The 11,968-nt window shown below is 33.7% G+C and overlaps 1 protein-coding gene across 1 annotated transcript; it reads right to left on the bottom strand.

Annotated features, from left to right (window-relative positions):
• Positions 1 to 251: 251 nt before the first annotated feature.
• LOC136810882 (uncharacterized) lies at positions 252 to 8,757 on the bottom strand. Its single transcript, XM_067067471.1, has 3 exons — positions 5,614 to 8,757; positions 2,621 to 3,316; positions 252 to 1,818 (listed from the first exon to the last, which is right to left on the bottom strand). The coding sequence occupies exons 1-3, from the start codon at positions 5,924 to 5,926 to the stop codon at positions 1,289 to 1,291; spliced, it is 1,539 nt and encodes a 512-aa protein (XP_066923572.1). The 5' UTR covers positions 5,927 to 8,757; the 3' UTR covers positions 252 to 1,288.
• Positions 8,758 to 11,968: the final 3,211 nt, after the last annotated feature.

The following is an 11,968-nucleotide window of genomic DNA, read 5'->3' as shown; positions in this document are numbered from 1 at the left end:
TTTGACGGAAATTGGAGAAAAAATTGGCGGAATTGCGGAATCGGGTACCCCTGAAACCCCCCCTCTCTAGGATAAACCCTTTTAAAATACTTTACATAATTCGAATCTCTCTGTAATTCGAACAAATAAGATTCCCCGTTTCAATTCGAATTAGCGAGAGTCAACTGTAATATCAAAATGAAAAGTGAAAGTGAAAAAATTGAAGGCGAAAAAATTAATTATTTTTTCTATTGGACCAAAAATTGAATTCATACTTTTCTGAAACTTTGGACTTCACTGATTTCATGTTGTCAGATATTTTGTTCTTGCATAAAAATTTACAGCCCTCAAAAATTTTAAAGTAGACTATGTTACATTTGAAAATCCAAATCTAAAGTTATCGTACAATAAAACATAACATTTCAGTCATAAAACATAAGAACATACAAAAATTTTCGGATGTTCTCAACTTTTAAAGTTTTAAGGGGTTTCAAGCAAAATTGAAAAATCCCTAAAATTCTATCCCCACTAGGAAATCGATCTATGATTTTGTCCCCATTGGAAGTTGAATGAAAAAAATTGCACTTCAAAACCATCCCCACTGGATTTTTTTAGCTGGAAACAATTGATTTTCTATCCCATTGGAATTTCGATAGAAATTTTCATCCCCACTGAGGGAAAAAGTTTCACCGGGGGACTGAGACAGGGGTGTATTAAGATTTGACAATTTCATAGTACGTAAACTACTTACAGGAAAAGAATCTTACGCAGGGGGGGGGTGAGTTATGTGCTACCCGATTTTTTCAAGAAATTTTTAAACAAATTTTTAAAAAGACAAAAATCAGTCTTTTTGACAATTGAAACATGCTTGATGGTGGGTATTGCTATTAATAATGTTTTTGTGTGAAAAAAACAACGAAATATAAAGGAAAAAATCTACTGAAAATCTGCAAAAACGGCGATTTCCGTAAAAACTCTTTCTCCAATGAAAGCGATGCTAATAGGCATCTTTGTGCAAATAAATCAAAAAAGGTAATGATAAAACCTCGAGAAAATGCCAAAAAACGGTTTTTTTTTTCGAAAATCGGGCTCCGTCACATTTTGGGCATTATCATTTTGCATCATTGTGAAAAAAAAATCAGAAAAATCTAATGAGCAAATCCTGAGAAAACCTTGCATCAGACGGACGGATGGAAAGACACAGGTTAATTTAAAGGACCTCCGAGGTAGGTCTAAAAATATTGTAAGGTCAAAAACGTCAGCTGGACCATCAAATACTCTTAACAAATCGTCACAGATAATTTAGTTTTTAAAGATTATTATCATTATCATCGTCACTGCTAAAAGAAAACAATTCTCGAGGAGAATCAAATTTTATCCTTTTGCTGGTGGCAACTTTCTCCTTCGGCCTTGCTTGTTTGCGGATGACGTAATCACAATGAGCTTTATCACGTGTTTCAAGCAAATATTTTTGTTGTTGATTATCAAAGATCGATAATATGGTATGGTCGATGATACTGCTTAAAGGACCTTTTCTACGATCGATATTTACCAAATATATTTTCCAAAGCAGCTTACGAGCAATTAATATTTGCAAACGTTGGTTGAGTCGTAGAAATTCTGATTCCATGTGAACATTCTGGAAAGGCTCTTTTATCAGGTTAATTACACTTTCTTCGATACCATGTCCAAAGTTCATTGTCTCAGTTATGGAGAGATATTTGAGTATGGTCTTTGTATTAGAGATTGGACTACAAATAAACGTTTTGATTTTATCTGCCAGCCAATCGATTTGGTACTCTTGGCAGAGCGGTGCCAAAATTACAACGTCTGTTTCATCTGAAATGCGAAATGTATATAAAAATTATGATAATGCAAATGAATTGCTTGAAATTTTGCAAATTAGCACCAATTATGAATTGGCATCTTTGGTGAAAATTTCGCCATCATTTATGACGTCATTGCCACCTGATAACGTTATAATCTTTTAAAAAATTAGGACCCCTGATTTTTTTTACTTTACATTCTTTTGCTCAAATTTTGTGAGGAAACTCTACGTGACATCTATTTCTGGGGCACAGTTTCAATTTTTCGCCACCGGCTGGTATCGTGTATTTTACAGACCGGCCCAAAATTGCCCTTCTTGTCTAAGTCAGTCCCTAGGTTACTGTGTCTAGGGAAGGAAAAATACTATTGACTTGAAATTTTGACAAAAGTTAGGTATTGATATTGAATAATACAAGCTTGCAGCGACAAATTCAACAAAATCAGACGAGCGGTTATGCAGAAAGTGAGTACTTTAGTTAAAAACGGACCGGTCTGTAAAATACTAACCACGCACGTGACTAAACTGAAATTTTATACACTGTCTTATATATGGTCAATATCTACCACTGGTAAAAATTTCAAGTCAAAAGTTCAAGAATTAGTTACTGCGTTCCTGCAGGGGGTCGATTTCACAGACCTGCAAGGTACTCGCCATGGGACCAAATTCTGCACTACTAGTCTCGTTTATTTGACAAAGCACCTCTCAGAAACAGATTTCAATCAAATTGAACGAGTAAATCGATCAATATGTAACTTTAGCCAAATTTACATTCTGGTCTGCAAAATACTAAAATGAAAAGTCAAGAATCCTTACTTTTGATCGAACGTCTACATAACGGTGACAAGAACTGAAGAAAGTATACAAAGTCTTCAAACTTTTTTCCGGGGAGTTCGATCGTCTGGGTTTGTCCTTCTTTAAATGTAGAATTCAGCATAGCTTTGAAGACAGGTGAATTATCGGTCAAAACAAATGAATTGATATGAATTTCCTTGTTCTCAACGATCAAAGTGACACAGCTTTTTGCATCTTTCTTACATGATATTGAACCTAAATCAACAGGCGGCACTTTAAATGGTATAGGTTCCGTGAATTCATTCTTTACCGCAAGATTGGGGACACGGTTTTCATAGAAGATCAAGTCAAGAAAATTGAAGATAAAACGTAAATCACGAAGACCACCGTTGTCAGCTAAACATTTTGACTTATAACACTCCATAACTTTATCTTTTAGTAGTTCAAATCGTAGGTTTTTATCAAGAGCAAGATAATTAGGTAACAGTAATTGATCAAGCGAGCGTAAACCAAGCCCTTTGCACATCATTTTTTGAACATTTTCTTTGAAACCATTTTTCCGGTAGATGTTCAAAATGAGAAGACTATCGTTATTCAAATATTCTGCATTGTCGATGTACTTCTTGTCCAAACGTGCGATCAAATAGTTTTGAAATACTTTCAATTTAAAAGTCGTACACACTTTGATTAGCTCTTCAATTTCTGCAATATTTTCAACTAAAAAAAGAACAAAATAAAAAATGTTTCAAATAGGATTCATATTAGTACTAGAATAATACGGGTTTTCAAGCTTAGTAGCATTTAAATTCCAAATATGAGCATCCTCAATTTGACCAGAATCAATTACTCTTAGGTTCCAAATAAACACCCCCCCCCACTCTTTAATTTCTCGAAAGTTTTCCAACCCCCGGACCTTATTAGGACCCCCCCCCATATATTAATTTTTAAGAATATTTTCAACTGTCAAAGAGAAGGCTCCTTATTTTTCTCTAAATAACCTGATCGACCGCCGGAGGCGGTTTCTTTCATAGTGGTACGCTAATCTCGTTTTGCCTTGGCTCGTTACTTTGTCTACAATTTACTTTCGGTTTTTTTAACTAGATTACCCAGGTGTTTCTCTTTTTTTTGCTTGAATGTCTTTTATTCGGAATTGAATAATCGAGACAAGAAAAATGACTATATTGTAATCTGTTTTCAATGAATAATCTAAAATGTACTGCAGATGACATGTAAGCGTTAATAATGTGCGCGCGCTCTTTTGCGAGCGTGATGCGTGATGGAAGGCGGTCGTTTCAGTGTGGTTTACATCCACACTGTGACCTAGTTTTAGCCTATATTAATTTCACCTAGCGAAAGTATTACGATAGCCTTTCGCGGTGTTGGTGTCATCGGAAAAAAAATTAGAAAACGAAAGTACTTGATACGGTGGACGAACTCACTAAATTTAATTTACAAATTACACGCTCTTATAACCACGGACAATTTGGATTGCGTCATATATCTTTGTGTCTTTAGCTTCACAGTTTTGATTTTTTCTTTATTTTCTTATAAGCATATACTTTATAAGATTCAAACCAATAACTCTTGATAGACGGTGATATACCTTTCGGTAATTAGTTCTTCAAAGTAAACAAGGGATGACGCACAAAATGAGCATATTTATTTTTTATAAGCATATACTTTATAAGAATCAAATCAATAACTCTTGATAGACGGTGATATACCTTTCGGTAATTAGTTCTTACAAAGTAAACAAAGGACGGTGCACAATATGAGCATATTTATTTTTCTTATAAGCATATACTTTATAAGAATCAAATCAATAACTCTTGATAGACGGTGATATACCTTTCGGTAATTACTTCTTACAAAGTAAACAAGGGATGGCGCACAATATGAGCATATTTATTTTTCTTATAAGCATATACTTTATAAGAATCAAATCAATAACTCTTGATAAACGGTGATATATCTTTCGGTAATTAGTTCTTACAATGTAAACAGGGAATGGCGCACAATATGAGCATATTTATCTTTTATAAGCATATACTTCATAAGAGTTCTTAAAAAATTTTAAGCAACAATTCTTCTTAAATCGGTCTTAATTTTTTTAGCGATTTTAAGCCTCGTTGTTCTTGTAAATTTGTTTCATCAAGGCTCGATGTAAAGTAGATTTCAGATTAGCTTCAATCTCTACTTATTGTTTTTCCCATGCAGTTCAAATTCTAGGCGAAATTTTCGACTTCAAGTCGTCTTGTTTTTTTTTGGTTTTCAGAAGTACAATTTTCAACCCCCCGTTTATTAAAATCTCGAAAATTTTCCAATCCCCCGTTTATTCGAACCCACTGTTTATTTGAAACCTAAGAGTACAGTACAAATGCTTGGTTGCAGACAATTTGAAAACAATTGAAACGTTTTATGAGGTCATTTGCAAGCATTTACATGCATTTTTATAAGCATACTACAAAGAGCCAAACTTGGCTCGGAGATGCTTAGATCGAGGGGTGGACAAGGTTTGACAAATACTTGATGCTTATATCTTAAGCAAAATTTTAGAAATCTGTAAAACTCAAAAACAATCAAAATCGGAACATTTTAGGCCCAAGGTAATAATAATAATAATAATAATAAAAAGAACAGGCTTAAATTTTTGCCCTATCTGAGCCTAGATATGCTTACAAAAAGATCTTACAAATAGAATTACAACCTAACCTCAAAGAATCGGAAAGTTTTAAAAACTTACAGAGGCCTGGAAAACCCGAGCTTAAAAAACCCAAGTTATGAAAATCCCGAGTTATGACGTCATAACTCGGTTTTTAAAGGTGCACCTTAATTTTCCAAGTTAATTTTAACTCGGTCATTTGAGGTGCACTTTAAATTTTTGAGTTATATAACTCGGGTTTTTTAGGTACACCTTAAAACCCGAGTTGTGAGAAACCCGAGTTATGACGTTATAGCTCGGTTTTCATAGCTCGGGTTTTTTTAACTCGTGTTTTCCAGTCCTCAATACTTACGTTCAAAGTTGTCTGTATAATACTTTTGGCGGTAAAATAATAAAGCTTTGATAAGCTTCTCTGAAAAAACATCAATGTATAGTTTCCCATCTGCCATTTGGATATTTTGGTCATTGGAAACCATTTCCAAGAAATTCAACGGTAAGTGAACTTCTTTGTCTTTGGTTTCAATGATGACGTCACACTCATTTTCATCGAAACCAAGCGATACTAGTTTTTCTTTTCGTTCTTCATTTGGGACGAGGGTTTTGTCATGACTACTGGTCGAAGTTGTTCTGGGCTTTCGTTTTACCCTTGTTTTTCCAAACTCCATAACCACTTGATAATTTAGACCAATAAAGGATAAAAGTAAGTCCGAGAAAATCAATCAAGCCAAGATATTCAAAGGAAAAGATGAAATTTTTGATTTAAAAACAGCTATATTTCGTATAATAGTATCATATACATCATTCAGGCAAACGATTTCTGTAAAACAAAGTTGAGCTTAAAAATGGTTTCAAAATCTAAAACAATAAAATAATTAATTAGAATGCTGTAAAACTAAGAACATAGATACAAATCTCTTGAGGCTTTAAGGCCACTATTTAAAATAGCAGAGTGCCCTTTTGATATAAATTGCTTCTTTTATTAAAAGAATATTCCATTTATCAGACTATTTTGAATAGTGAAAAGCAACGGCTATATTCGAGCAGCGAGTTCAGATTTGCTGTTATTCGTAACTGGTACGCAAAATGCAGAATGCACAATAATAAAGACAAACTGTTACGAAACCAACCATCATCAAATGTCTCAAAACGAAGAAAAGTTGAAATGAGCGTGTTATCACCTCGTAAAGGTAAAAGTTAGTTTCTCCTAAATTCTTGAAAAGCGTTAAAAGGTTTCATCTTTCCCTCTTGCTTGTTTGAACTACAGTCACACAATTACTTTTTAGATTTTTAAACTGAATTTTAAATCTGTTTAGCTTGTCAAATAGTGTTTCAGTGTGTCACATTATTTAGAAGAAGTGAATATTTAAACAATTTTTACACTAATTCATATTCAAGGTCGACATTCAGAAGCTAAGCTCACAAAAGACGACGCTCCAAATAAAGAGCAAAAATTGCGCTGCCGGATTTGCGGAGCAAAAACCCGCACAAAATGTGACAAGTGCTCACAACCGAACGAACCACTTGCTCTTTGCTCATTCAATCAACGAGATTGTTGGAATGAATACCACAAAAAGCGAGAATTTGATGTTGCGAGCAGCCAGTCTCAAGATGACGTTTGAATTTGATATTGAGAATCCTAAAATATTTTGTTGAAGCTTTTAAAGTAATTTATCGTTTCTCTTCACCTTTTGGTTTTAAAGGAATAGATTCTATGAGAATATCAGGGTGAGATTTTTTTGGTTTAGAACGATATTGGTCTATAGAACTAAATAATGTCCATGCTCAAGCCAAAGTGCAATATTGGCGTCAAAAAGCGTCAAAAAACGCGTATGACAGTGTTTTCATTTGACAAAGGTTGAGATTCTCCGTATCATTGGTTTATATAACGATTTTCTATCGTATGCTTCTTTATATAATTTCTAAATACATAACTTGTAGTTGATTTTCATATTATATACGGAATATATGATTGATATATGACTGTGAACTGGTATTGTTGTAAAGTTGTTTATTCATGTGTGATAGGAATTTAACTATCATTTTCATCAGTGTTATTTCATACTTCTCTGTTCAATCAAATTATGTTACATAGCTTTCTAAGAGTCACTAGGCAACAAGAACACGTTAGAAAGACTTGATTATACCCCTGTCTCGCCAGAACACATTATTTCTAGCTGATTGATTTTCGAAGTTCGGATCAGAACAGATTAAATTTCTAGCTGAAATATGCTCTCAGAACACATCGGAAAAAAATTTCGCCTCGCTGGCTTCTTTCGGACTATTTCTCTGAAACCCCTCTGATTTTCCTTTTCTGGAAAAATTTTCTGAGTGATTTTTATATTTTACAGGAAAAAGTTGGGGGCCCAAAACCCCCTTTTTGAGGGTATTTCAGGACTTTTGAAGAATTTTGAGTTTCATATTCGTGTTCTACATGAAAAATTGGATAAAAGTGGAAAGTTTCATCGAAACTGGATAAGCTTGATTTTTGGGTCATTTTTCGCCCTACTAAAAGCCCAGAATTGGGCCCAAAACCCCCTTTTTGAGGGTATTTCAGGACTTTTGAAGAATTTTGAGTTTCATATTCGTGTTCTACATGAAAAATTGGATAAAAGTGGAAAGTTTCATCGAAATTGGATAAACTTGATTTTTGGGTCATTTTTCGCCCTAAAAGCCCAGAATTGGGCCCAAAACCCCCTTTTTGAGGGTATTTCAGGACTTTTGAAGAACTTTGAGTTTCATATTCGTGTTCTACATGAAAAATTGGATAAAAGTGGAAAGTTTCATCGAAATTGGATAAACTTGATTTTTGGGTCATTTTTTGCCCCAAAAGCCCAGAATTGGGCCCAAAGCCCCCAATTTTACCCCCTATAAGACCCAAATACACAAAAAATAATATTGCCATTCAATTCTACGCCATTTAATTGTGTTATATTCGTAATTTCATTAGAATTCGACGACATAGACTTTTTTTGCATTTTTGCCCTGGGGACACTCATCGGGGACGCAAAGTCTTAAAGGGTTAAAGTCTCAAGAGATTTGTATCTATTTTCTAGTTTTACAGCATTCTAATTAGTCATTTTATTGTTTTACAGAAATCATTTGCCTGAATGATGTTAGCCTAGGAATCCAAGCGTTAAACTTTGTTCACAGTCTAGTTTATGTTATTTTTGCTGCTTGTTTAACGCTTGGCGCAGGTAACTCGCCTGCAGGGAGATTTTTCCCTGCAATGCAAGTTCGGTCTGATTTGCGAGCTTTCAGCGTATTACTTAGCAGTACTTTCGCGCGCATTTTGATAATTTCGATGCGCGCGCATAATTTATGGAAAAAGCTGACTCTGCAGAAAAAAGGAAAACAAAGGAAAATGAAAACATAGATTCATTTAGAAACAAAATGGCTGTTGACTGAAAGTCTAAATACACGTGGCTGGTGTTTTGATGTGGTTTTTAGTAGTTTTGAAAGTCTTTAGAACTTGTGAAAGAGTTTTTATGGTAAGTTGATTATGTGTCACTGCATGAAAAATGATCTTTCCGACTGTCCGATAGACGGTGAAAAGGATTTCTTTCTTCGTATTTACGTGCACCGTAAAGGATTTCTTTTCGAGTGCACGATAAGGACGAAAAGTTTCCTTTTGAAGCTTTCCGAAAAGAATATATTTCCATTCTCTTCTGTAACCGAAAAGTTATCATTTTCTGTCTCGAAAAGTACCGGAAAGAATACCTGTTTCTTTTCAATTTACGAAAAGGATATCTTTTCGATCTTGAAATTGCAGGGAAAGGATTAATTTTCTGATACACTTTAATGGAAAGACTAAATTATTTTATGATTTTCCGAAAAGAACTACTATCAGACGTTGGAAATTCACGGAAAGAAAAGATATTCTGCTGGTAAATTTGTATAAAAAGAAAAATTTAATCAAATCTTCCGAAAAGAAAAGCTATCAGAACAAGAAAGTGTACGAAAAGAACTAATTTTCTGATAAAATATTTGTTAAAGGAATAGGTTTTCATCAAAGCTCTTGCATAGGAAAGCTTTCTAAATTCGATATTGTACAGGAAGAATTGATTTTTTGATCTTTTTTGATGGAATGACTAAACAATTTATTTGGTGTACGAAAAATACTTCTGCTAGACGACGAAAATTCACGAAAAGAAAAAATATTTTGCTTGTAAATTTATATAGAAAGAAAAATTTCATCAAACCTTCCGAAAAGAAATACTATCAGAACAGGAAAGTGTAAAAAAAAGAACTAATTTTCTGACGTATTTTAAATACGTAGTTTTCATCAACCGACATTACTGCCGTTTTAATGAAATTAGACGATACATTAAATTCGATATAATATTCTACTTGGATGATTTTCTTTTTTAAAATTAAAGTCAATATTAAATAAATTCATATTAATATATATGGTGAAGTTAATATATATGTACTCATAATTCTTGTGCTAAAAATCTAATGTATACCTTGTTTACACAAAATGACTTAAATTAATAAAATAATAAATTATAATATCTAATTTTTCTTGTAAAAAATGACAAAAATTGATGTGGTATAGTAGAAACTTCGGTATAGGGTTAGGGGGGGGGGGCTATTTCTGACAAAACTTTACATTGTAAAGCATTATTCGAATTTAAGAAATGAGAATTAGGTTGCGGTTAAAAAAATTGTTTTCGTATAAAAAAGGTTGAACCAACTAACAAAAGAAGTCGGACAATTACTTCTTCAATTACTTTCTCCTATTTTCCGTTCAAACGATCTGTATATCCCTTTCATTGAAGATGTTTCTTTGGTTGTGTTGTCGAACAATGATATTTACTTCCTTTTCTTATAACCATAATATTCATATCTTTGTCTTCTGATGAGACGATTCATTCTGTGATAAGTTTTCTCCACACCTCTTTGACATTGCAGCAAAATGATGTTTCGGCTCTCTCCGCTGGGCTCGCAATACGTTTTTCGATTTTCTGTCGAGAGAAAATGATAAAATTATACTCTACTTCTTAAACAAATTAATTGCCCTTTTATCTTTATTTCAAATTGAAAATAATCAGTGGAAATCCAAAATGACTTGAAGATTACAAAAAAAATATAATAGCAAGAAAGAAATTATGTGTTTTAGACAGGCTATTCCAAAAATAACTAAAAAAGTGTCCTTACATGATCATTGCAGGGCCTCTTTAGCATTATTGACGCAAATATTCATCGCAAAGTCTTTACTTCTTACATTTGTTTCACTCTTTGGCTTACTGTAAAGTCCGTGTGAAAACATGTTACATAATTTCGTGACAAATCAAGGCTTTTCTTTCCCTCTTTATTTCTGCAATTAATCTTTATTAACATTTTCTATGAGAGATTAATTGGACTGCATTGAATATATCGTAATTTTTCCACAGTTATAAACGTGTTAACACAGGGTTCCCAAAGGGAATGGTGTTGTTTAGTCAAACATTAATGTATTTTTTTGATGAAACCGCCTAACAAATTTTTCAGCCTTTGAATAGCGCCGCAAAAGCGAAAGTATCGACTCGGGAACATTTTAAGGCTTTGGGGACTCGAAACACCCGATTTCTTAGGAAATAATGTGCGGGAAAATAATAACATGTTAAGAACATTTTTAGGCTGAAAAGGCAAGAACACCCGAAAGCTTCAAAATTTTTGGATGTTCTTATAAAAAAAACGCGTAATCATGAAATATCAAAGTGATTTCTTTTTATATACTTTCCTGGTTCGTTATATATGTAAAACTCGTCAAACTCGCTGACCAATAAAATTATTTTCGGATGATTTGCGAAATATCTAATTCCCAACATTTTTATGCAATCTATCATGTAAAATACAGGCTTACCTACTAGCCGTAAGTGCAGCGTTGCGTGGCCCAAAACAGTGAATCACTTTACATTTAGAATACTCAAACGAAACAAAAGTAGCTGCCGAAGGATTATACTATCTTCATTTTATGAAAGAATGCCTCAAACAAATTGTTCTTCTTTCCTTCTAAAAAACGCCTTTGCACTTGATTCAAATCAAGGAACAAAAAGTTGCCTTGCATTACATTTTTCAACTCATGCCTAATCGAGATTAGCACTAATTAAAAGACCTTCGTAGGCATAATGGCTAGCCATTGTTGCTGGACATTCGAAAAAAACTTTGGATAACTTTGAGTTTGCAAGTTTTATAAAAACTCAAAATTTTGAAAATAATCTCAAAATGGAATGAAATGAAAGCTTTAAGTCATGTACAATGTCTTTGAAGAAGATTGATTTGAGCACGTCCAGTTTCAATCTTGGTTTTTAAACATCTTCAATTAGTCTAGTTGTTGAAAATCTGGTGAAGGTGTACAAAAAGAGCTAATCATACCCCTGTCACATTGCCACAGCCCCGGTGGAGCTTCTACCACTGTGGGGATTAAAGTTTATACATGGCATTTTCCAAGCCGAGACAAAATTTTCAGCCAATTTTGTAGTGGGTCCCACAAGGTCTGTGATACCGGCAGTACGGATGGGTTATAATCACTATGGGACAAACTAAGGAGAATTCTTGAAGTTTGGATCTTCAAAGTAAAAATATAAAATATTTCTTATTTTCGATGAAGAATGCTAATTCTAGGGCTCGCGAAAAAGCAAAGCAGCACCTAATTTGGTCAACGCGGCGGCTCTTCTTTCCTGTCATTAATTAACAGACACAGCGGTATTTTATGGACACTAACA

The sequence above is a fragment of the Clytia hemisphaerica genome, unplaced genomic scaffold (assembly GCF_902728285.1).
Source record: "Clytia hemisphaerica strain Z4C2 unplaced genomic scaffold, Clytia hemisphaerica genome assembly, whole genome shotgun sequence".
Taxonomy (NCBI): domain Eukaryota; kingdom Metazoa; phylum Cnidaria; class Hydrozoa; order Leptothecata; family Clytiidae; genus Clytia; species Clytia hemisphaerica.
The sequence above is the reverse complement of the archived record's forward strand: the minus strand, read 5'-3'. Positions and strand labels throughout refer to the sequence as shown.

Excerpts from the sequence above, each read along its gene's own strand:
- LOC136810882 (XM_067067471.1), bottom strand. The coding sequence starts at position 5,926 with ATGGAGTTTGGAAAAACAAGGGTAAAACGAAAGCCCAGAACAACTTCG. Across the intron at positions 3,317-5,613 it reads TTATACAGACAACTTTGAAC|TTGAAAATATTGCAGAAATT; the intron begins GTAAGTATTGAG and ends TTCTTTTTTTAG. Across the intron at positions 1,819-2,620 it reads ATGTAGACGTTCGATCAAAA|ATGAAACAGACGTTGTAATT; the intron begins GTAAGGATTCTT and ends TTCGCATTTCAG.